The sequence below is a fragment of the Herpailurus yagouaroundi genome, unplaced genomic scaffold (assembly GCF_014898765.1).
Source record: "Herpailurus yagouaroundi ecotype Mexico unplaced genomic scaffold, PumYag 159, whole genome shotgun sequence".
NCBI classification, from domain to species: domain Eukaryota; kingdom Metazoa; phylum Chordata; class Mammalia; order Carnivora; family Felidae; genus Herpailurus; species Herpailurus yagouaroundi.
The window spans coordinates 75,062,237-75,088,860 of record NW_024412400.1 but is presented as its reverse complement, the minus strand read 5'-3'; the positions used below and the strand labels follow the sequence as shown (position 1 = coordinate 75,088,860).

The following is a 26,624-nucleotide window of genomic DNA, read 5'->3' as shown; positions in this document are numbered from 1 at the left end:
TAAAAAAAAAATTTTTTTTAATGTTTATTTATCTTTGAGAGACAGAGTGCAAGCAGCGGAGGGTCAGAGAGAGAGGGAGACACAGAATCTGAAGCAGGCTCCAGGCTCTGAGCTGTCAGCACAGACCCCGTCCTGGGGTTTGAACCCACACAGTCCAATGCAGGGCTCTAACACATGAACTGTGAGAGCTGAAGTCGGATGCTTAACTGACTGAGTCACCCAGGTGCCCTGCAAAGTGTATTTTTCTGTTCTCTTCTAATGTACACTAAATTTCAATTTCTATCAATTGCCTGGAGTATTACCAGTGCTTTAAATATTTGTCTCATGAATAAGTGAAATACAGGGAAATTCTTTAATGAACTAGATAATCAAAGTTGTATTAATCATAAAACGCTTTATTCAAAGAAATCTGTATCTACTTATAGGAATTAACTGCATATTTGTTCTTGAATGACCTGACTGGTAATTACAGTGGTTAAATCATTTAAGTTGAAATAAAAGATACTGTATTCACTGTGGAATACAGATACAAAATGACATATTTCTAGTCTTAACACAGAGCTCTTACCATTTGGTGGTTAGGTTTCAACAGCTGATGACATGTATAGCATGAAAGAGAAATTAATTAAGGATAGGAAATAAGGGGAGAAATCATTATAATTTCAAGAAAAAATAGTGAACAGTATAAAAAAGTTTATTTTTCTCTTTCAGAATTACAACCTGAAATTTCATCTCTTTAGTCTACCTTGAGTTGCTAATTAATCTGGCAAATGGTCCAGACCTAGAAGGTTTGATGAGGGTGAATTACTTTTTCTTCCTTAATATGTTATACCTCATTAAATTTTTAATGTGGTGGAATAGTGTACAAAATGTATTTTAGAATGGTTCTGATAATTCCAAAATCTCCACTGGAGAAGTCTAACTAGAATTAGAATACTCTAAAAACTTTTCCCTTTTTTTCCCAATCCTATATATATATTTGTAATTTGTTATTTTAGTTTTTAAAACTGGGTACAATTTCATAAGGACACAAATCATTAATGGTAGACATTTTCCTTTTAGTTCTTGCACACTTCAATAGAACAAAACCAAAACAAGCAAATTTAAAAAAACCCTTATTTGGGCCAGATCTCATTTTAACTAGTTGCCTAGTTTGTTATTTTCATATCAGACCATTGAGAATGAGTGGAGTAGGTATTAGTATTTGAATTCCTGAGTTAACAGGAGCTGTTTTTCTTTAATCTTCTTTCTTATGAAGCCTTTGGCTGAAACCACCCAACAAGCAAAATGTCACGTAGGCTTATGATGGGAACTCAGCTACCTCTAAAACTCTTCTCCTGATTATTTTCCTCCCTATATCATCTTGGTTTTCCATTCTCACCATATGACTAAAATTCCCTCCTTTCTGTTTCCTTCATTGTAGTGTTTTAGTCTTCTAATGTACTCTTACCCAAGCTGACATGCCTTTGCCTTTGCATCCTACAGAAGTCCACTTTATTGGAGGTGAACTCTTCGAATCTGAATTGCTTTTCTACCTTCTTTCTTATCTATAATCTTAAGTAGCATCTTCCCCATCTATGATTTTAAATAGCTTTTTCCCTGAGAAAGTTACCTTGCTGAGATCATAGGAAGACAATACAAGCTATTTCCAAAAATATTCCAAACAGCAACACTGTCAGAATAAGTGTGTTCTAAGATGAGATTACTTACTCTGCAGAGATCAAGAGAGGAGGAGATAAATTCTTCTTTTTTTAAAAAGACAGTCATTTGTTTTTAGTACCTCTTACTTTACTGAAATAAACATTCTTCATTGGTGTTTACCTCCCAATTATTTAGCTTTTCAAAAAAAAAAAATGATTTCATAGATAGTCATGTTCTTAGAAACAGAAAGCAGAATTGATTTCCAAGGGCTGAGAAGAGGGAGAAATGGGTAGTAGTTTATAGAGTTTTGGTTTTCCAAGTTGAAAAAGTTCTGACGATTTTATTGTACAACAATATGAATATACTGAACTGTACTCTTACAAATGTTAAGGTGGTTAAAAAAAAGTAGCAAAAAAAAAAAAAAGTATCACATTCTTTTACAAAGCAGGAAAGAATATCCAATGGGAAAAAGACTATCTCTTCAACAAATGGTGTTGGGAAAAATGGACAGCAACATGCAAAAGAAACTGGACCGCTTTCTTACACCATACACAAAAATAAATTCAAAATGGATTAAGACCTAAATGTGAAACCTGAAACCATAAAAATCCTAGAAGAGAACACAGTCAAGAACTTCTTTGACAACAGCCTCAGGAGCTTTTTTTCTACATGTGTCTCCTGAGGCAAGGAAAAACAAATGCAAAAATAAACTACTGGGGCTGCATCAAAATAAAACTTCTGCACAATGAAGGAAACAATCAACAAAACAAAAAGGCAATCTATGGTAGGGGAGAAAATACTTGCAAATGACAAAGCCAGTAAACGGTCAGTATCCAAAACATGTAAAGAACTTGTAAAACTCAACACCCCAAAAACAAATAATCCAATTAAAAATTGGGCAGAAGACATGGACAGACATTTCTCCAAAGAAGACATCCTGAGGGCTGACTCCAGAAAAGATGCTCACCATCACTTACCATCAGGGAAATGCAAATCAAAACTACAGTAAAGTGTCACCTCACACCTATCAGAATGGCTAAAATCAACAACACATGAAACAACAGGTGTTGGCGGGTATGTGCAGAAGAGAACACTTGAGCACTGTTGGTGGGAATGTAAACTGGTGCAGCCACCGTGGAAAACAGTATGGAGGTTCCTCAAAAGGTTAAAAACAGAACCACCCTATAATCCAGCAATTTTCACTACTGGCTATTTACAAGGAGCACAAAAACACTAATTCAAATGGATACATGTATCTCTATGTTTACAGCAGCATTACTTACAAAGCATGGAAGCAGCCCAAGTGTCCACTGATTGAAAAATAAACAAGAGGTGGTATATATACACAATGAAATATTATTCAGCCATTAAAGGAGAATGAAATCTTGTCATTTGCAACGATACAGATGGAGCTAGAGAGTATAATGCTAAGTGAAATAAGTTAGGGAAAGACAAATACCATATGATTTCACTCATGGGGAATTTAAGAAACAAAACAAACCAGCAAAGGGAAGAGAGAGAGAGAGAGAGAGAGAGAGAGAGAGAGAGAGAGAGAGAGAAACCAAGAAACAGACTCTTAATTACAGAGAACAAAGTGATGATTACCAGAGGGGAGGTGGGTAGAAGGATGGGTTAAATAGGTGATGAAGATTAAGGAATACACTTGTGATGAGCACTGGGTGACATAAGGAATTGAATCACTGTATGGCACACCTGAAACTAATAGAACACTATGTCAACTAACTGGAATTAAAATAAAGACTTTCTAAAAAGTATCAAATTATCTATTTTTAAATATGTGCAGTTTACTGTATATCAAATACAACTCAAGGTGTTTTTAAAAAATGATTTAATGGAAATCAGTTTTCATTATTTTTGGAGGACTTAAAAATTTTTTTAATTCATTTTTTTATATTTCTCAGTAACCTGTACACCCAACGTGAGGCTCAGACTCACAACAATAAGATCCAGAGTTGCATGCTTTACTGACTAATAAGCCAGCCAGGTTCCCCTGGAGGGCTTAAAAAAATGTTAAGTTATATTAAGATCTGACTGACTTATTTCGCTTAGCATTGTAATTTCACTCATACATGTAATTTAAGAAAGAAAACAAACAAGCAAAGGGAAAAAGAGAGGGAGACAAATTAAGAAATGGATGCTTAACTATAGAGGACAAACTGATGATTACCAGAAGAGAGGGGAGTGGGGAGATGGGCTGAACAGATGATGGGGATTAAGGAGGGCACTTGTTGTGATGAGTACTGGGTGATGTATGGAACTGGTGAATCACTATATTGTACACTAGAAACTAATATAACACTGCATGTTAACTAACTGGAATCAAAACAAAATCTTAAAAAAATAAAACTAAAGTTTTTGTGAAACATAAAGTTACATCAAGATCTCTAACAAATATTCTATAACCATTTTAACTTTTGTCAAAACTCTTTAAACATAAAAGAAATGGTGATTGTGCTTTTCCATGAAGCATGTTTAAAAACACCAAAAAAGTTGATTCTGTTGGATTACAGAAATACTTTAAAGTTTTATGTTAAGCTCATTTTTAGCTTTGAAAATAAAATGAAAAGATTACCCATGCAATATAGCCACCAAATTACTTATCTGTGACTTCTGGACAAATGTTTGTGATGATACCACTGCATTGTAAGATAAGCTCCAGGTTGTAACTCCAAGCACTAGGAGTATCTTAAGCCTGCATAAGGCTAGGCAAATTTTACATGAATTTAATTCTTCTACTATTTTGGAGAAAAATAATTAAAAATTAGTCACTATGTCATTTTTAAATGGTGCTGTGAAGGTAAAGATCTACCCACAGGAAAGCAGTTTTTAGACACACACACACAAACAAGCATTCAGCCATGTTATATACATTACTCTTTCCAAATCTCAGAGAAGATTTTATCAGGGTGCTTGTATTTTACTAAAGAAAGGAAGTCCTGTTAAAAAGATCTGAGAAAGGGCGCCTGGGTGGCGCAGTCGGTTAAGCGTCCGACTTCAGCCAGGTCACGATCTCGCGGTCCGTGAGTTCGAGCCCCACGTCAGGCTCTGGGCTGATGGCTCAGAGCCTGGAGCCTGTTTCCGATTCTGTGTCTTCCTCTCTCTCTGCCCCTCCCCCGTTCATGTTCTGTCTTTCTCTATCCCAAAAATAAAATAAAAACGTTGAAAGAAAAAAAAAAAAAGATCTGAGAAAAATGAAAAATGAGTAATTCTTTCCTAAGTTAAAGAGAAATTAAGAATGAGTGAATATCTCGCACTCCGTGAGTTCGAGCCCCGCGTCAGGCTCTGGGCTGATGGCTCAGAGCCTAGAGCCTGTTTCCGATTCTGTGTCTCCCTCTCTCTCTGCCCCTCCCCCGTTCATGCTCTGTCTCTCTCTGTCCCAAAAATAAATAAACGTTGAAAAAAAAAAAAAAAAGAATGAGTGAATACTTCAAAAATATTTGTCGAAAATTCATACTTATAATATTCATGATACTGCTAGACCCTTATACAAAAAATGGGAGTGGAATCTTAACTTCTCCTGAACTGTCCTGCTCTACCTGGACCCCAAACTATTTCAACTCTTTCTCCTGCTCCTCTCTCAGGGTCACTGATTTGCATCAACTTCATCCTTATCTCCAGCTATTCCTCTTCCCAGTACTTCCCCTTAATAATGTTTTCTACTTCAGGCTTTCAACTGTTGGTAGATTTGCTGGGCACACAAGAATAACTAACTGGAAAACAGAAACCATTCAACATATCCAGTGTTGAACAATGGGACATGAGCTAGATGTCTAAAAAGATTTTCAGTATAGGAAGACGTAAGGGAGGGCTGGAGCAAAAGGACAGAGGTCTGTGGGCTTAACCCTAAGGAACAGATGGTTCTAAGACTTCGGGGAAAAAAGAGTCAAGAGATGAAATATAACAGTGGCTTGGAACTAAAATGAGCACATTCTGAGAGAGTCAGCAAGGACAGTTTAACATACACATTTAAAGAGGAGAGAGATTCCAGGAGAAGTTGATCAGATGGGATTGGGAAGGCAGGGTCTTCAAAATACTTATTGGATGGTAAAAATAACAACTAACTCTGCTAAGACTGATTGAGTACTTGTACATGCTAGCCACTATGCCTAATGCTCTTTATATATAATAATCCTCACTGCAAACCTAGAAGGTAGGGATTCTGCTCCTATATATAATTTTGTGGGTGAGGAAACTGAGTCTTAGAGAGGTTAACTAACTCATCCAAAATCACTCAAATGGTAACTTCAGGTGTCAGGTTGTGGAGTCATTTCACCTGATCCCAATGTGTGCTTCTTTCCCACCATACCTAGTATTGGTGGCAAGGAGTAGTAGATTAGTTTCTAATGGTATATATCTGAGTGATAGAACAATTAGGCTAAAAGAGGAAAGAAGTTAATGATTTACAAATTGAGTTACCAAAAAAAGGGAAACCAACAATTCATACATGGTAATGAAAAAAAATCTTCATTAAGATTTTATCTTTTTATACAGCATGCTTAAAACTTAATTTTAAAAGAGTCACTAAACATAAGAAACAAATTTAAATTATCAAGGGAATACTTAAATTCTGACATATAATAAAATACTATGTAGCCATGAAAAATATTTTTGAAGCATTTTTAATAACATGGAAAATCACTTAGGCTATAATAAGGGGAGAACTATAATAAAGCTATCATTGGGGCGCCTGGGTGGCTTGGTCGGTTAAGCGTCCGACTTCGGCTCAGGTCATGATCTCACGGTCCGTGAGTTCGAGCCCCGCGTCGGGCTCTGTGCTGACAGCTCAGAGCCTGGAGCCTGTTTCAGATTCTGTGTCTCCCTCTCTCTCTGCCCCTCCCCTGTTCATGCTCTGTCTCTCTCTGTCTCAAAAATAAATAAACGTTAAAAAAAAAAATAAAAAAAAAAGCTATCATTGAGACATAGGGGGATATAAATTATGAGGTTAATGGAAAACAGCAAAAAATAAAAAGGAATGGGTGAAAACATGTTAAAATCATAGAAGTAATTATACTTAGGTAAAAGGACAACAGGTGATTTCTTTTTTTTTTTTTAAAGATTAAAACAATTATTTTAGTAACCTCTACACCTACTGTGGGGCTCAAACTTACAACCCCAAGATCAAGACTAGCACACCCTCTGACAGACTGAGCCAGGGGCCCTGGTGATTTATTTTCTTTATATTTTTTCCTATGTATTTCAAATTTAATGGACACATACAACTTTTAAAATTAGGAACAAAGTACTAACCAGCAACAAAAAAATTAATTTCCTTTTATGGATGACATGTTCCGTCTACTTTTCAAACCTTCTGTCCAGTTTTCACCCTAATATTTCAGGTAGCAACGGGCATACTATCTGTAAGTTTGATGGTCCTTGCACAGGTGGCACTATTGTGCACAAAGGCACTGGGCTAATACTTGTTTCTCAAAGGAACTTAGGATCATGGCTAAGCACACAGGCTTTGAAGTCACAGAGATCTGAGTCTGAATTCTGTTCTTGTAATTTATTTATGGTGTGACCTGAGGCAAATTTCTTAACCTCTCCAAGGTTAATTTTCTAATATGCAAAAAGTAATGATATTTTCCTCACAGAGTTATTATAATTTAATAAGCTACCACACACAGTTGGCACAAAGAAATAACTCAAAAGGTAGTATTTGGGAAGTGCTGTAATCTTTATACTGTACAAAATAAAGATCATATTTTTGTCCAAATCAGGCTAAACATGTCCTCAAAAGTGAATGTATGTATGTTCCTGCACTACATCTTAAAGGAATGGCTAAGAAAAACCTCTCTACAATTGAAATCCATTCCCTTCATTGCACTTGGATATTTTATTTGCTTATTTGTTGTATCTCACACGACTCTATGCTCCATGACCAAGCATGTTTAGTTAATCTCACATATCCAGAACCTAGTATAGTACACAGTATGCTTGGTCCTTAATAAATATTTGCCAAACAGATAAAACTTCATATTCTCCCAATTGCGAATCTTGTATCTGTGTCTCAAAATATATTCTGCAATGCTTAATTAAGTACTGCCAGTGGAAAAGGGAAACTAAAGGCGACAAGCATTTCCAATTTACCACAGTACCACTGCTGTCACTTCCTTTCCTCATAACTCATTTAGCTAAGCCTAGAAAGAGAGGCCTAATTCAGCCAGAAGTCAAATAAGCTCTCCAACCAGGACACAGTAACAATGGCCACTTCCTAAGCATACCAAAAAAAAAAAAAAAAAAAAGAAAAAAAAGAAAAAAAAATTCACATGATTAAAAGCAAAAAACTAAACACCAAGTCCTCATTTCTCATATGAAAAATGCAGGTCACAGTATCTCTCCAATAGGATTATCGTGACAATTAATGGAGATGGAACATGTAAAACTCTTAGCAAAATAGTAAGCACTAAATAGACAGCAATTATTATTAAGACACAATCCTAAAGTGAACAGCATGCAAGGATATATCCCCTTGTGTGAATTAATTTAATAGCAAAACTGCCTACTAACTTGAGTTTCATATTAAGACTATAGTGTAATGCTTTTAACTTTCGAAATCCTTACACAATTGCATTTTAACTTAATAACTACAATTTTATAATTTGAATTGAATTTTACTTTTATTTTTTATGAGAGAAAGTTATCAGAGATCAGACTAAATGAAATTATTAACAAATATTCTTTAAAAAATGATATATTTTACCTGGCCATTTCCAAGCAGAGATATATCTTTTCCAATTAGAAAATAGGATCCAAAAAAGAAAATAAAGGCATGACTGAAACCCAGGATGGTCCAATAAAGAAATGTTTTAATGCTTAGTTGACGGTTTTTACTAATGTCTCTGTATATTTAAAAAAAAAAAAAAAAAGAGAGAAAAAGGAACATGGTAGGATTCATGTTTATTATTTCCATACTAAATTATTGTTACAAATTCACAATGAAAAAACAAGATGGATATTTAACTTAAAATTGCTTAAAATTAGCAGAAAGTATACACCTGAATTTACAAATCACTGTTTATAATACACATCTGTGTAGCAGCTTATAGTTCATGTAATATATTTAAAAACATTTTCTCATTTAGAAAAAAAACATGATATAGGCATAATAATTCAGCTTAATTGTTAAAAGTTGATCTATCTGCAGTATATTCTGTTGTGAACAGTCACTCTGCTATGACTATCTGTTTTTAGTGGAGTCATTTGAGTTTGGTTCAGCATTGAGGCTCCTAATCGATTTCATATCCACCAAAGGCTGGAAGGAAGAGCAGTTTGTGGTAATCTTAGGTCAAGCCCAGTCCTAGATATCCTGGGAAATTAAAGTGAGTTATTGCCATTTCTGGATGACTGAATACCTCTGTAAGAGTGGACATCAGGTTAACTTGGGAACCATAAACTGGTCTTCAGGAATAGTTCCACATCTCTGTGATTACTTACTTGCTTCTGGGGAAAGAGGGATAACCCAGAAGATATGGAATAGGAATTAATGTCCTCAACCCTGCATTTTGCATTGATTATGACTTATTAATTTGTCAATGCTAGAAAATAAACTAATTTTTTAGAAACTCTGGAGACAACCAATTACTAAATAACTTCTTTTGTGCACATAAAATGGAGTATTACTGGTTTGCAACAGTAAATGCAAATTAAACAACTGCCCAATGCATTCCTAGTACAAAAGTGTTCATTTCTAAAAACACTGGAAAAGTTATTAAGTTTTTCTTTGATATCCAATAACTATAAACCATAAACTACTTCCTTAGTAAAATATTAATCACCGAGATACTGCCTAATATATTTGCTTATTTATAGGATGCTTTCAAAAATTGGTAACTATGTAACACACTTTTTATACTCAGAAGTGTTATGGACATTTAATACCGGAAAATACTTACCGATAGAGGGTAGGCTTGCTCTGTAATACGTGAGGGTCTATATGCTGTTCCAACAGACTATATATCAGTATAGGTAGGGAAGTAAAACAAATATTGTATAAAGTCAGGTACACGCTGTCATACAGTGTCTAGAAAGAGAAATTGGTGGGAATTTTGAGATTCTAAACTGTGTATTAGTTATGTATATGATCACAAAGAAGCCTACTAGAAATAAGCATAAAAATTATATAGCTTTCTCAATTTACACAAAAATCCAATTTAGTAATTCCAATTTGTTTCTTATATAGACACAAACACATAATATGCCTAGATTTATATTCTTTGTGGGAATTGGAACATTTTGTTATGTCAAGTGATCTGGAATTACAGTGAATTGGAGCTACACTTCAAGATTCTCCACAACTTGGTCATTGAGATGTCGTTTTTACACAATTCTCCTGCATGCATCTTAGGCTTTTTACTATTCCTTTGGTAGGGAAAACATACAGTTTTGCTTTTATGACTCTGTCTTCCCATCTAAGTCCTACATTTCCTTTAAGGTATGATCCATGAAACTTTAAAAATTGGCTCAAGTTCTTGATGATCAAACGTCCTCTTCTAAACAGCTGTCTGTGCTACTATTAGTACTAAATGCCTCGCACTTTGCCTACATTTCATTTATTGTTTTTATTGTTATTAATACTGTCTCAAATTATACTGTAAATTCCCTGAAAACCTAATCAAAATAGATGAGGTCTACTTATCATATGCTCTTATAGCATTCTCTAATTCATTCAAGTAAGCAAACATTATTACTGGCAATCGATGCCCAAGCAGATTGAAATTTAGAGCTACACGTTGTAAATGGAAGCAAAAACAGGATTAAGGATAGAGACAGCTAAAGAAAAACCTAAGATAATCAGGCTCTTATTATTTCAATAAATTAGAACAAATATCTTAATTAGAGATGTATAATGTGGTATGTAAAAAGGGTGCTCAATTAGTCAAAAGCAGTAGATCCTAGTATGGTTTAGTTATTAACTTCGTAGCTATGTGATCATGGCAAGTTACTTAATTTCTGTGGATTTCAATTTCATTTTCCATAAAATAAAACAGAGTAGATGGCAAATATGTGACGTGTGTACAACCAAAGACCCACATGTGCTCATTATAGCTACTACTACCTGATTACAGGGTTTCTCTTTGAGCCTATAGCTTCAGAACACTTTTCAAAGTAGCATTCCTGGTGGCTCTATCAATTATTTACAGTTCATTACTGAGATAAAGTCTATATGTCATTCCTGGACTCAATCACTAAACTTCCTTCCCAATCCAAAAAAACTCTGTGAGTCAAAAAATAAATAATGAGGTAATCCCCCAATAGTTACTCTAACATGGCTTAATATAGAGCTTACAGAAATATTACATGTAAGTTGAAAAAGTTACCAAAATTCTCTCATAAGCTGTTAAGAGTTAATACTTATTTTTTAGAAAACATCTAAAATTAAAATATATTTTGGTATTAACATTCACTTCAAACTGAAAATCAGAATAAATATTATCAATTTTATACTGATCAAATACACTAATTAGGGAAGTTTTGTCTATTTATTTGTAGGACTAGGAAAAATGTAAAAAGTCCCTCCAACTATCAAAAACTGAATACACACACCTTATTCTAAAAGGATAAATCAAAAGCTTCTATTTACTTACTTGCTGAGAAAACAAACAGTAGAACTGATATAAAAATTGGGGTGTGATAAAGCACACATTCTGAAAAACAAGATTAAATGGAAATAATTAAAATATTTGGGTCTAAAAGGGAAATGATTTCTAAGAATGGTTATTAAAGAGTCCAGAACACAATTTCTGATATGGTAAGTAGAAGATCTACTCATAGGAACTTTGTTCCCTTACTTAAAATTTCTAAAAGAATTCTAAGCAGTACTTCAAATGTCAGAATGAAAATCCCTTGGGCTCTTATTGCTAAACAATGCCATAATTTTGAATTTACAGCCTTCCAGCTATTATTCAATACTTTTCATATATAATACAAAAAGTACAGTTTATTTAAACTACAGGGTTATGGGGCACCTTGGTGGCTCAGTCACTTAAGCATGCGACTCTTGATTTCGTCCCAGGTCATGATCTCGACGGTTTGGGAGTTCCAACCCCATATCAGGCTCTGCGCTGACAGCACGGAGCCTGCTTCGGATTCTCTCTCCCTCTCTCTCTCTCTGCCCCTTCCCTGCTCACACACTCTCTCTCAAAAATAAATAAAATAAACATTTAAACCTTAGGGCTTAATAGCTTTAAAATAAAAATATTTAAAATAATAAATGGAATTATGAAAACATCTTTCCATTTCAATATACAGTATAAAACCTTGGATTGTGAGTAACTTGGTCTGCGAGTGTTCTGCAAGATGAGCAAATATTTCTAATAAATTCTAACTTGATAAATGAGCAATGTCTTGCAATATGAGTAGTATGCGATACTGAATGTCATATGATCACAACTCTGCCAATGGTTTTTGAAATTTGCTTTGATAAAGTGCTCTGGATTACAAGCCTGTTTCTGGAATGAATTATGCTCACAAACCAAGGTTTTATTGAACTTATATCATAGCAAAAGCTATGAGAAGATAGAAAAGCTATAATAAGGTAGCCATCACTTATTAGCAATATGCAATCTACCTGTGTTCTTTCATTGGCTTATAAATATTATTTATAGAATATATGCAATATAGAACACTATATATTGTATTAAATATCTTGGTATTCAGGAGCTCCTAACATGGGTTCCCTTGAAGTATACCTTCCCAAAAAGGGTTAAGAGAGACAATGGTATTTCAACATAATTAGTTTCATTGTAATCCTAAAATGTATCTTATTTTATGCAAATAAAACCCCTCTAATGAGTAGTTTATACATCTTACTAGACTACCAAAAGGTCATTTTTGCCACAAAAAGGATGAAGAACCTCTGCTTGAAACCACTGTAGTGGACCTAAATTAAAACTTATTACTTGCTCAGGAAAAAATAACATGCAAGAAATCAAATTAAGTATGTTTTAATTTGCATAGGATAAAATGTATCAATTTTAAGTGTGAATTTTGATGCTAACAAATTTATGCACCCAAGTAACCACTACCACAATCAAATTAGAGAGCTTTTTCTATCATGCAAAGTTCTCTTATATCCCTTTCCAGTCAGTGCTATCACCTGCACCCCTGGCCTCAGGCAACCGCTGATTTTCTTTCTGTAGTACACATTAGATTTATGACAAAATAATCAAAGTATATCCCATAAACTGTTATTTCTACTTATAGAAACAATTTTTAAGAATAATTTGAATGGCAATCACATACCTTAAATTAAAACCTCAAATTACTGTCAGTAAATGGTTATCTATATCTCCATGAAACTCACCTTATAAAAAAAATACTGTACAAGGGTAGCTATTCTAATATAATAAAAATGACCATGAACAAAAAGCAATTTGGAGAGGAATTTAAATCTAGCTATTGCATAGTCACTGTTTCTTGCAGCTTGTCTTCCTTCTTTACCCATGATTCCTATAATAAAGAAGACAAAAAGGCAAGTTCATTGATAACTGAGAAGTGTGATTTTGATAATTTAACTACAAATATCTTAATTATCTATAGCAGTTGAACCTGGGCTTGGGAGCACTATTTCCCAATATAGAGTGGATAGAAGATTGCCAAAAGGTTGCTCCACTTAAATCAAATACATAAAACAAATCTACAATACATACCAGGTATGTAACATCAAGTGTCAAAGACTCAAAATAGAATAAAATACAATGAATATAAAAATAATATTGAAAGTTAAGGATCTAATAACAACATCAAGTTTTACACTAATAGACACAAAATACTAGTTAACAGATTTCTAATGGAGAAAGTGCTATAAAACAGCTTTAACTTTGTTAATTTCTAATGAACATAAAAAAAATCCAAATTGAATGATGAGAACCTAGCAAAAATGAGCATTAAAGTTTAATGGTTTTAAAACTTTCGCACATAAGTCAAACAAAATGTGCTCTTTAGTTATTGATTGAACTTGATTATTTAAAATGGAAGCCCTGATTTTATTACTGGATTCAAATGGCATGAAATATTTCAATAAATATAACTAACAAACATTACACAGAGCAAATGAAGACTTAAAAAAGTTGTATGCATTGAGGGCATCTGGTAGGCTCAGTGAGTAAGCATCAGACTCCTGATTTTGGCTCAGGTCATGATCTCATAGTTCCTGGAATCAAGCCCCTTGTCAGGCTCCATGCTGATAGCACAGAGCCTACTTGGGATTCTTTCTTTCCCTTTCTCTGTGCCCCTTCCCCACATACACGCTGTCTTTCTCTCTCTCAAAATAAACTTAAGAAAAAAAAACACTGTATGCACTGTTTGCTGAAAATTCTTGCAAAGGTAATTAATAGTGAGAAAAGCTAGCACACTCACAACTTCTTACCTTTCTACAACTGCATCTAGATAAAAGTTACGCATGAAATAGCAATTCACCAGATTATCTATGTGCACATTTTGAACAAATGCCAAGTATATAAATATTTTAAATGTTTAATGTGACAATCTTGCTCCCTTTGTTAATTTATCTAATCTAGGCTGGATGAAATGTGCTTTTTAAAATAAGTGTCCACAATACACTTGAAATCAGTACAAAATTTTTATCTGATAAATATGAGTACATTTTTAAGGTTACAGTAATCCTTTAGGTTTCAAAAGAGTTCTTGCCAAGTTTGTTTTTTCAATCTGGAAACAGCTTTGAAAAATCATTTTTCAAAATTGTAATTTTTTATTTTTGTAATAAAAAAAATTTTCCAAAATGGCTAGGTATAGATAATCACTTACATTTATAACATCTAGAGAAGACCACTATTTTTGGTCTATATCCTTTAAGAATTTTTCCATCTGCATTTTTTGTGTGTATTTAATATATACACAAACAAATGTACAAAACGAGATTATTTGTTTTATAATCTGTTATTGTCACTTCATACATTATGGACATTGTTTTTATAACATCTAACTATGTTAACTATTCATTTGTTAACAATGTTTTTAATTTATTTTGAGAGAGAGAGTTTATGTGTGTGTGGGTGAAGGGCAGAGAGAAAACCAAGCAGGCTCCACACAGTGTGGAGCCCCACGTGGGGCTTGATCTCAAGAACCTCAAGATCATGACCTGAACTGAAATCAAGAGGTGGACGCTTAACCAACTGAGCCACCCAGGCGCCCCCTTTTATTCATTTTCTTAAAAGAAATTCCTAGATGCATAACTGCTAGGTCAATAGGCACACATTTAAAATTCGATTATACATAATAATGCAGGGTATACCAATTTACACTCCCCCTAATACTGTACATGAGGATTTGCTAATTCTAACCTTTGCCAATTCCAAGTTTTACCCAACTTTGTAATTTTGCCAATCTGATAGGTAATTTTAAAACTTGGATTTTTTTTTGAGTGAGCTGAACACTTTTTTTCATGCATTTAATACTCATCTTAATTTAAAAAAAAATGTTTATTTTGAGAGAGAGAGAGCACGTGTGCATGAGAGTTGGGGAGGGAGAGAAAGAGAGAGAGAGAGAGAGAGAGAGAGAGAGAGGGAGAGACAGAAGGAGAGAGAGAGAAATCAAATCCCAAGCAGGCTCTGCACTGTTAGCACAAGGTCTGATGCAGGTCTAGATCCCACAAACCATGGGATCATAACCTGAGTCGAAATCAAGAGTCAGAAGCTTAACTGACTGAGCTACCCAGGCACCCATGCAAATGTTCTTTATTAGTTTCATGTTTAAAATTTGAATTTGGGTATATTTACTTCTGCCAGACATACTGACCATTCCCTTTACAATGCCTTTCTTTTCTTTTTTCTTTTCTTCTTTCTTTTCTTTCCTTCCTTCCTTCCTTCCTTCCTTTCTTTTTCTCTTTCCTAAAAATTAGATCCTTCCATACCTCAAATTACAAGATTATTCATTAAATTTTTTTCTTCCATTCCTTTTTGTGGTCTTTAAAATTTTTTAAATATATAATCATTCTGGTATTTGTTTGGCTCTAAGCAACAGAAAGAGACCCAACTTTTTTTTCCTCCCAAATAACCAAATCAGCTATATTAGTATTTTTTTTTTAATTTTTTTTTTCAACGTTTATTTATTTTTGGGACAGAGACAGAGCAAGAACGGGGGAGGGGCAGAGAGAGAGGGAGACACAGAATTGGAAACAGGCTCCAGGCTCTGAGCCATCAGCCCAGAGCCTGACGCGGGGCTCGAACCCACGGACCGCGAGATCGTGACCTGGCTGAAGTCGGACGCTTAACCGACTGCGCCACCCAGGTGCCCCTAGTATTTTTTTTTTATCAAATAACTTGTTTCCCTACTTATTTGAAACATCTCCTTTTTTAAAAAACTAAATTTCCAGATGTTTGCATCTATCCTACTCACTGGTCTTTCTGTTATCATACTAGAATCAAATTGTTGTAACTACTGTAGCTTTTTATGCCTTTAATAGGAAGGTATAGGAAGTTATCATCAAATTGTTATGGAAATTTATGGTAAACAACAGTACACAAACTAGAAAGAAAATTAAGTTTTCAAAATGAAAAGTGAAGAATTGATTTGAGAGCTACACTGGAAATATTAGACCTGAGAACTACCTATCACAGGACATTACAGAGGTTATTCCAGAAGAGGAATTAGCCTTTTTTCTAACTCTAAAATTTTATCCTTCATTAAAAAAAACCTCCATACTTTTCTCCTTTGCTTCTGTATTTGCATAATAAAGTTATTTAGGAAGGCAGCTCAGAATATGGTTTAAACAGTAAATGATAATTTAAATATAATAAAATGGTATTAGTCTAAATAAAACAAAACTTTTAGGCAAAAACAGAAAAGAAATTAGAACAAAGTTTATTAAGTTAGAAAATTATTTGAGGGGTGCCTAGGGGCTCTGTCAGTTAAGGTCCAACTTTGGCTCAGGTCATGATCTCACAGTTTGTGAATTTGAGCCCCACATGGGCCTCTCTGCTGTCAGTGTGGAGCCTGCTTTGGATCCTGTCTCCCTCTCTCTGTCCCTCCCTCACTCGTCCTCTCTCTCAAAAATAAATAAACATTTAAATAAAAAGGAAAACTACTTGAAAATATATATTATAATGGTTTGATATAATTTATTATTTCTAAAATTGTCATTAGAATGAGTTACAGAATCTTTAGACTGAAAAAGACAGGAAATAATAACAACATTCTAAAAGAATTGCAACCATGAGGGCAACTACATAAATTACAAATTTACAGTTTAAAAATTATAGAATAATGTGAGAAAGTACTTTAAAAGGTACAACACGGCAAAATAAAGCTACTTTATTATGAAGGAGAACTGGCAAAGATAAAATTCACCAACATGGTATTTATGTCCTTGAAACTTTGTAATTAAAATATCCTAAATATTGGGCTTAATTATAATGGGCTTCTTCTGATGCAGATACAGTGATACATCACCACATTGCATTCATATATTTGATACTGCATTTTAGCCTACAAAAGGAAAATTCAAAATCACCAAATAATTATACCAATTTTAAAAATTCAGGAAAAAAAAATCAATCACCTATGCCAACATGTGCTTCTTGTATCATGCTTACATCATTAGCACCATCACCAACAGCCAATGTTATAGGTTTCTCAGGTGAGATTTTTATCAGTCTTATTACCTGAAAGACATATAACTAATTAGTTATTATAAAATTTCAATTTTCTTGTATTTATATAGTCATTTATCTGAAATGACTGTTACAAGAACAGTTGAATAATGAAAAAAGTCAATTTTGTATTAGACAGTAATTTTCAATGGAGTTCATTTTTTGAGGAGATGTTAGGAATGTCTTTTAGAAATTACATAGCAAAAGAGAATATTATCTTTGGATTTTTTGATGGGAAGCAAGTCTCTTTTAAGTACAGCTTAAAAGTGTAAAAAACTTAATTGTGTTAAAAAATAATTACACTTAATTGAACTTTGTCAGGCAAAATTTTCTCTTTCTCAAGTAACTATTCTTTTTATTTGATAGAGGGAAGGTAATTATTTTCTCTTGTCATAAAATTTAAGAAATTTAAAAAAGCAATCAAGATTAAATTCAATAAAATTAAAAGAAAGCTTTCTTTGGAATTCTTGAACACACATTTATAAAGAACCTAGGCATTAGCTCTATTTGGTCTCCAACTGTAGTCTCCACAGACTGGGTACGTGAATTACAATAATATAGGCATTTTAATAAAATTCCATGAAGTAAAACAATGCTGGATGTCATTAGACCCATATGAGAAACAATCAGTGTGTAGGTGTGCAATTCAGAAGATATTTGTGAAAGATATAGTATAAGACCCAAATTTTGAATCAAGTTATAAAAAATATTTGTAAAGCCTTTCATTTGTTAGCTAACATTTTAATATTTCCTGTATATAGCTTCAAATCATAAGATAACTGGCTTTTAAACTTTTCACTAAAGTTTTATCACTTAATAGCCACTTTGAACAGAAAATTATCACTTTGGGAGAGTGCAAAAATAAGCCGTGCTCCATAGAACAACCTGAAGTTGCAGAAGAACAGAAGTCTTCCAGACCTCCTCACCAGTTAAGTAACTAACTTATGAAACTGTAGTTATCAAAGTTCAGTTTGTGTCTCAGCAAAATCACAAACTGCCACCCATAGAAGACTTTGTAGGTCATTATGAATAGCTGAAACTAATATTCATTTTGAAAATTTCAAAGGTCTAACGTACATGGTTAAAATTCATAATGTGAGAAGTGACTACCAAATAGGACTAGATAAGGCATTAACCTTAAAGAGTACTTTTAGATCTCAGTATCTTTATGGAACGTTTTATAATACAAACATACCTTTGCTTTTTGCAGTGGTGCCATACGACAGCACAGTACAGCTGAACAATTTCTGCAAACTTCCATAAATAGTTTTTCATGCTCCCTGAGTGCAAGAGACAGGCTAGTCCCATCTACCACCAGCCCATGCTGAATCACATGATCCTCTTTAATTCTACGAGAAAATAATTATATTCTCTGTAAAATACTTTGAAACCATATTATTTATATACATCTAGTAAACAAAAAATTCTTACGAAAAGATGGACCATTTACCCGCAGACTTTATTGTTACAAAACTGATATGTCAGGGAAGAAATGGAGTTATATTACCTGAAAGCTGAGATTAAGCAAAACTGAGAGTGACTGATATGATGAATAAAACATATGATATTCAATTTTACAATGACCTGATAGAGTATATTTTCTAAAATGGGAATTATAAAGCATATAATTCTTAGGATATTTTCCTGAAGTGTAGAAAAATCTTACAAAAATATAAAATTATTAGTTATACATTTAGGAAGTCCTAATTTAAAAAAGTAAATAAAATCAACAATGTTCAGGAAAATTCATGAGATAGATTTACCATGTGAGCAAGAAGGAATAAAGGAATCATAACTGTCTTTTGATATTAACCCCTACATTGGATTCTATGTAATGCCAGATAGTACTATGGTGGAACATGGATAGCATCGCCCTGTGAGCATATGCTGTATGAGTACATCTCCATCCCCTCATGTAATTATCATCTTTTTGTTTTTTTGTTTAAAAAAAATTTTTTTAACGTTTATTTATTTTTGAGACAGAGAGAGACAGACCATGAATGGGGGAGGGTCAGACAGAGGGAGACACAGAATCTGAAACAGGCTCCAGGCTCTGAGCTGTCAGCACAGAGCCTGACGCAGGCTCGAACTCACAGACCGCGAGATCATGACCTGAGCCGGAGTCGGCCACTTAACCGACTGAGCCACCCAGGCGCCCCTAATTATCATCTTTTTGTGTGGTGACAAATTTAAGATCTACTCTCTTAACAATTCTTAAGTATATAATACAGTACTGTTAATTATAGTCACCATGCCTTATATGAGAATTCCAGAACTCATTCATCTTATATGTAAGCTAGAAGTTTGTACCCTTTGACCATCATCTACCCATTTTCCCTACACCCTAGCTTTGGAAACCACCATTCTACTCTGTTTCTATGAGTTCACCTTTTTTAGATTCCATTTGTATTTGTCTGTCTCTGCCTGACTTATTTCACTTAGCATACTGCTCTCAAGGTCCATCCATGTGTCACAAAAATATTTCCTTCTTTTTTATAGCTGAATAATATTCCTGTGTGTGTATTTACATGAGTTTATATAGACACACATTTTCTTTATCCATTCATCCGACAACAGACATTTAGGTTGTTTCCATTCTTGGCTATTGTGAATAATGCTGCAATGAACATGGGGGGGGGTGCAAATTTCAGATAGTGACTGCATTTTCCTTGAATATATCCAGAAGTGGGATTGCTAGATCACACAGTAGTTCTATTTTTAGTTTTTGAGGAACCTCCATATTATATTGTTTTCCACAGTAACTGAACCCTCCATTTTTACTTTTTTTTTTTTTTTAGTTCATTTATTTTGAGAGAGAGTGGGCGTACACGTGCAAGTGGGGGAGGGGCAGAGAGAAAATCCCAAGCAGGCTCCTCACTATCAGTGCAGACACTATCACAAGGGACACGGGGCTAGAGCCCACTAACTGTGATATCATCACCTGAGCTGAGATCAGAAGTCAGATGCTTAACTGACTGAGCCACCCAGGTGCCCCTGTACTCTCCCTTTTTAAGTGAGAAGTGAGAAAACTATCAAATGAGCAGCAAACTATAAAAACTAAATATATATTGATAGATTTTAGTCTTACAAAAAAAGCTTTTATAAGTTAAAATGATGTCTTTCACAGTATGCCTAATCACTACTGTGTTGCACTGTAACTAATAAGTGGTAAACAATTATCTTTTACAACATAAACTTTTCAAAAATGTATTTTTCTTTATTAATTGTCATGTACCTGAAAGCAACACCACACTGACTGTTTTTCCTCCCTATTGGCCAAACTTTATTTAGCAACCTTTGCTGCTTCCAATGTGTTCAGTCTAAGTACCGCCTGAGCCCATGACTCAGAACAAAGGGTAGCAGCCAAGAGTGGGAGAGATCAGTTTTCCTCTGGAAACTTCTTAAGCACACTAAATTAAGTTTCCTCTTTATAAGTCACCATATTATCTCACAATCCATGAGATAATATTTATGGAATATGGGAAAGCACCTCACAGATCTGGCACATAGGTAGCATCTGCTCATCTCTGTAGCCTCATGTCTTAATACCGCCTATACCCTCTTCCCATCCACTGCATTCTATGGCCATACTTCACTACTGTCAACTCCTTGAATGAATCCATCTCTCACTTGTGGAAATTTGCATATGTTGCCCCTTTTGTTTGCTGGGGTTACTCTCTGACCAGTTAACATTTCTTTTAGGAGACAACAATCTTGAGTTTTTCTACAGAGCTCTGTTGTCTAGGCTAAGCTTCCCTCTTGTGTCCACCAACAACTTTCTGTTTTTACCTGTTACAATCCAGTTGTGACAGGTCTATCACAATATATTTATTTGTTTTTCCCATAGAAAATAAAGTATCCTGAGAGTAAACAACACACCTTACATGACTTGTGTTCCAAATTCTAGACAGCAGACCACCAATATGTGAAGGAATGGTAGGTTTGTGAAGGAATGGGTATACAAAGTAGAGCTTTCAAAGGAATGGAATTCTTTGCTCCACCAAAAATTTTTAGAATAGACATGAACTGGAAGTCTGTAAATCAAAACCCTATTGACTTATATGGTTATCTCAGAAAACATATTCTACCAAAAAGATGGTATCTCTAAAATAAAATATAAATTTCACATAGCAAGCCTTAAAAAAGACCAGAATGTTCACTTTGTAATACAGCTTTTGTACAAAAGGAAGATAAACAATATCCATAATCTTAACAGATTCACTAAGAGCACATATATAGAAGACTTGAAGAATAAAATACAAATAATAATTACCTTTAGATGGCTGTATTACGGTATATTCCATTATATATTCATCATTTTCAGTATTTTTTAAATGGACACTTGTTACTTTTATACAGGATTAATATTTTAGAAAGTATATATAAAGTAAATGATTCTGAATAATTAATTTCTACGTGTTAGGGAGTTCTCGTTGATATTATGGTACTTAAATGTTTAAGCAGCCACAATGGTGTTGTCACTACTCCCAAATTATAGTATAATTACCTAGATCAATTGCTTTTTTGAACTCAAGCAAAGAACCTTCTGAGAGTTGCACTGTCTCTTTAAAACATCCCTTAAGTTGTTCTTTGATGAAATCCAGAGTTCAGTACTATATCAATGCCTGTATAACAAATATGAATAAAGCTCTGAAAGTACACTGAAAACTGTGGCAATATCTTTTCACATCTGTTTTTCTGTATTAGCAGAAGGCTGCAAATGACAGGTACCTGTGGGAGACCAGAACAACCCTAATGCTTACACTGAAGCAATCCTTAAATCACTGTGAAAAATGAGATCGTTAAAGGGGCTCCTAAATAAAGTTGATCTGTCTATAAAAAACAGATTTAGAAAAAAAAAAAGAATGAATTTAGAGTATAAATACTTATGAAATTATCTCTGAACAATAAAATGTATATTAATTTCCTAGTTTAGTCATATGAACTAGATCTGGATTTGGCAAGTGTTTTCTGTAAAGAGACAGAAAGAAGTAAATACTTCAATTTTAGATTTTAGATTTTGTGGGCCAAGAGGCTAAACTGAGAATATAATGCAGGTACTTTATTAAAATAGAGGAGACAGATTTTGACAAAAATTTTTATGGACTAAGTAAAAAAACTTAATAATAGTAATTGAGTATAATTTTTCAAGTAATACAAGTCTACCAGTGAGAAGAAATGGAAATCTTTTCTTTCGGGGGAGGAGGCAGGGGAGATAACATTTTGCTTAATTCAGGTTTAATGTTCCCCGTCATCAAAATCAATTACAAAAGTCTACCTTTTAATGCTGATCTGCAATGAGATTTTATATTTTAACACAACAGAACTATCTGTATTGAGATTTTATATTTTACCTTTGAATATGTCTTTTCAAACAGGTAGCATATTAAAGTGTCACTGAGTAATAAACACAGTGCTGTGACTCCTAATTTGGTAATAAAATAATCAACACTACATTGTGCATGAAAAGTTTGATATTAAAAGTCCATTTTTCTTTTCTTGTTTGGACACGATGGATAAATACTACTAATAAAAATATAGTAAAATATCATAGGGCAATATGTGTGGCACTCAAAACACTACTGAGTTACAATGGTGTCACTGTGATCTGTAGTAAATCAAGCAGCAGTGAGAAATGATAAAAGTGCTTCCTAATGGCTCTGTCGCAACTACCCAACTGTCCTGAAGTGCAAAAACTTTTTACTGATGATATGGAAATGAATGACTGTGGAACTGTTACAATAAAACTTTATTTATAGGATTTAGATTTGAATTTCATAAATTTTTACATCAAAATATTTCTCTTCTTTGGATTCTTCTTCACCCATTAAAAATATAAAAATTATTTTCAGCTCACAGGCTATAAAAAACAGGCAGTGGGCCATCTTGGACCCAGAAACCATAGTTTGCTGACCCCTGAACTCATGATCCAGATAATTACATTCTTACCTTCGGGCAAGCTGCCTCAATTGTTCAGCACATTGACTGTCTGATTTCTGGTTTATAAGTTCAAGGATGTTCATGGTTCTGTGAAAATGTCCACATGATAAACTCACACTAACAGCTGTTTCATGTTTATCTCCGGTTAGTACCCATACTTTGATACCAGCCATTCTTAATCCCTCAATAGTTTCTCGAACTCTATCTTGTAGCCTGGAAATAAAAGAAACAACATTAGTAGTGAGAAGAATACTTTTTGACTATTTCAATTATAAACCACCTAGTACATACAAGGTAAATTCTAGACTCCCTGACTTAAAAATGTTATAGTACAGTGATATAATTGATTTTTCCCCCCATTTGGAAAGAAACAGGAAAAACCAAATTAGCCATCATCTGGTTAACATAACATCCACGACTTTATATCTTACGAGTAGATCTTCTAAGTTGATTTTTATAGAACTAAACTAAGTATACAGTCTTCATAAACTCCTATTTATTAGAAAATATTAAATTTGAAATTAGAAGATTTTTCTCTTTTTTACAAGAAAATTTCTCACATCAGTAGTTCAAAAATCAAATTGTGGACAACAAAGGATGACATAACCGTAGGTGAGTCTTAGAAATCTCATGAGGACAACTGAAAAGTAAATGAAAACCTAAATTTAAAAAAATGCAAACACTTACAGAGACAAGTGATGAGGAACAAACACTAAATAGGCCTCAAGGAATTCACAAACTAATAGAGGAGAAAGTCTTTAAAGAAATAATTATACTGCCACAAGAAAAACACAGAACTACCTACAAAACATGGATACTTCACAAAGGAGAGGTTTTTTTTTTTTTTTTCCCCCAATGTTTATTTATTTTTGGGACAGAGAGAGACAGAGCATGAACGGGGGAGGGGCAGAGAGAGAGGGAGACACAGAATCGGAAACAGGCTCCAGGCTCTGAGCCATCAGCCCAGAGCCTGACGCGGGGCTCGAACTCACGGACCGCGAGATCGTGACCTGGCTGAAGTCGGACGCTTAACCGACTGCGCCACCCAGGCGCCCCAAAGGAGAGGTTTTTAATCCGGTTAGGGGTAAAGAAAGGTCTTACTGGAGTGGGGGTACTATCTGAGCTATATTTTAAAAAGATATTCACAAATGGGTAAGGGGGAATTATCCAGGCACAACGTACAGCCTTGCCACAGAACAAAGGCACAAAATAGAATAGTTTTAACTAGAGCTGTTGTTCAGAGAACTACAGACAGTTTGGTACTGTTGAAGCATAATGTGGAAGCAGGCAGTGGTGGGAAGTGAAGCTGGAGCATTAAACAGGTGCTTAAAGCTTTTGTATGCCATACTGAGTAGTAGTCTACAAATTCAAGCCTATAGGGAAAGCTACATAGCTGAGTTCATTCATCTATTTAAGGTATCTGGCTAGAATAAGTGTTGTATCTGCTGAATGGGAAAAATTACCCATTTATTTTGATTTTAAATATATTATTATAGGATGTTAATAAATGGAATTTATGTCATAAATTAGAAACACTTGGCTAGGAAAATTCTTATGAGAAAAAAACGGATATTGCCTATTTGTCTGATATTTACCTGTCTTCCACTGCTGTAGCTCCAAGTAATATCAGATTTTTCTCTATGAATTGGAAGACATCTGCCAATTTCTCTTCCCGTTGTTGCAAGGCAGTTCTGGCTTCAAAAAGACGTCTATCTATTTCCTCATACTCTTTAGACGTCAACTGTTTATAGGCCATACACAGAGTTCTTAGCCCTTTCTAAAACAGAAAAATTAAAGACAAAAATTGAACCAAAATAACTAATGGGAAATCAAGAAGTCACTGAAATAAACTGAGGATGCCTTACCAAAAGTCAATTACAAACAACTTAAAAGTACTATCATCTAGTAACAGGATATACATAAAGTGTCACAAAGCCCTAGCGATCTGAGTTATGGGACACACATTATCAGAGCTTTTATAATTTTTGGTGAGTTCTTAAAAAGTTGCTCAAAATACTTAAGGTTTTTAATATCAGAGCCTAGACAGGATCATAAAGATGATCTTACTGTGGTTTTAAAACTGTTTTACCTGGAAAGCCAGACACTTCTATAAGGGTATCTTCAGGCTGTCAAGAGACAGGCAGCCCAGGTTCTATTCTCCTGTTTTAACCATTACAAATCCATTTTATAAGAATTCTTTTTAAGCAAAGAAGACCATAATTTCCTGAAGGTGCACAGTATGACGAATTTACAGTTCAAATAACGAAGTCAGTAAGGTGGCCCTCATCCAATAAACAATTCTTTTTTTTTTTTTTTTAATTTTTTTTCAACGTTTATTTATTTTTGGGACAGAGAGAGACAGAGCATGAATGGGGGAGGGGCAGAGAGAGAGGGAGACACAGAATCGGAAACAGGCTCCAGGCTCTGAGCCATCAGCCCAGAGCCTGACGCGGGGCTCGAACTCACGGACCGCGAGATCGTGACCTGGCTGAAGTCGGACGCTTAACCGACTGTGCCACCCAGGCGCCCCTCAATTCTTAATAAAGTACACAAAAATCACCAAGATATATTTTGTACTAAATGAAAGTTTAAAATATATAGAAAAACATGATCTAGAAAATATTTATACAAAAAACATTACTTGGGAAGATACCCCCACTAAATGTGGCAAAAACATTAACAATTATTATCAAAGTATTAAGATTAAAAAATCTCAAAATATTAAGATTAATATTTTAATCTTTCTAGAGCCACCGAATGATTTTAAACTGTATCATTATACATCTTCATTGGTGAAACGGAGTTACACAATACTTAGGAATATATATTTGATTATCCGATTCTCCTGGGCACAAATTTTTCCTATGGTGTTACTATTTAAAAGTTGGTACCTATATGCAAAAGCTTATAAAAGTTCTTGCTGTACATTTTCCTCAGAAAAACCCAAATATTCTAATAACAGAACTTGGAAAGGGTACATTTTAAAATACTATATGACATTATTTAGATTTCTAAATATTGATGTTCTTGATTTACAAATGACCAACACTTAGGGGTGCCTGGGTGGCTCAGCCATCCAACTCTTGATTTCGGCTCAGGTCATGATCTCATGGTTTGTGAGTTCAAGCCCTGCATCAAGGCTCTGTGCTGACAGTGCAGAGCCTGCTTGGGATTTCCTCTCTCTCTCTCAAAAATAAACAAGCATTAAAAAAGACAACAACCAAAAAACCAAATGACCCACACCTATAAATGTTTTTCTTAAATAATAGTTAAGAGGCCATGAGAGTTACTAGTATATGAAAGTATTTCACTTTACAACAAATACTTATTGAAATGCTAACTATGTGCCAGCATTATTCTGGATATTAAAATGAATGTTAAGTAGAAGAATGTCTTTGTTCTCATGGATGTTAC

The 26,624-nt window shown here is 34.3% G+C and overlaps 1 protein-coding gene across 7 annotated transcripts in view; it reads right to left on the bottom strand.

The window, feature by feature from the left end:
• ATP11B (ATPase phospholipid transporting 11B (putative)) overlaps positions 1-26,624 on the bottom strand; it is a 127,745-nt gene that overhangs the window by 24,182 nt on the left and 76,939 nt on the right. For 6 of the 7 annotated variants that reach the window (XM_040480863.1, XM_040480864.1, XM_040480865.1 and 3 more), the window contains exons 18-26: positions 24,806-24,987; positions 23,220-23,423; positions 18,466-18,619; positions 17,180-17,282; positions 12,965-13,110; positions 11,247-11,306; positions 9,555-9,682; positions 8,363-8,501; positions 569-592 (exon numbers count right to left, since the gene is read on the bottom strand). In XM_040480863.1, coding sequence (XP_040336797.1) covers positions 569-592; positions 8,363-8,501; positions 9,555-9,682; positions 11,247-11,306; positions 12,965-13,110; positions 17,180-17,282; positions 18,466-18,619; positions 23,220-23,423; positions 24,806-24,987 — 1,140 coding nt within the window. The remainder of the gene's footprint in view (positions 1-568; positions 593-8,362; positions 8,502-9,554; positions 9,683-11,246; positions 11,307-12,964; positions 13,111-17,179; positions 17,283-18,465; positions 18,620-23,219; positions 23,424-24,805; positions 24,988-26,624) is intronic. The other variant, XM_040480862.1, reaches the window with a different exon arrangement.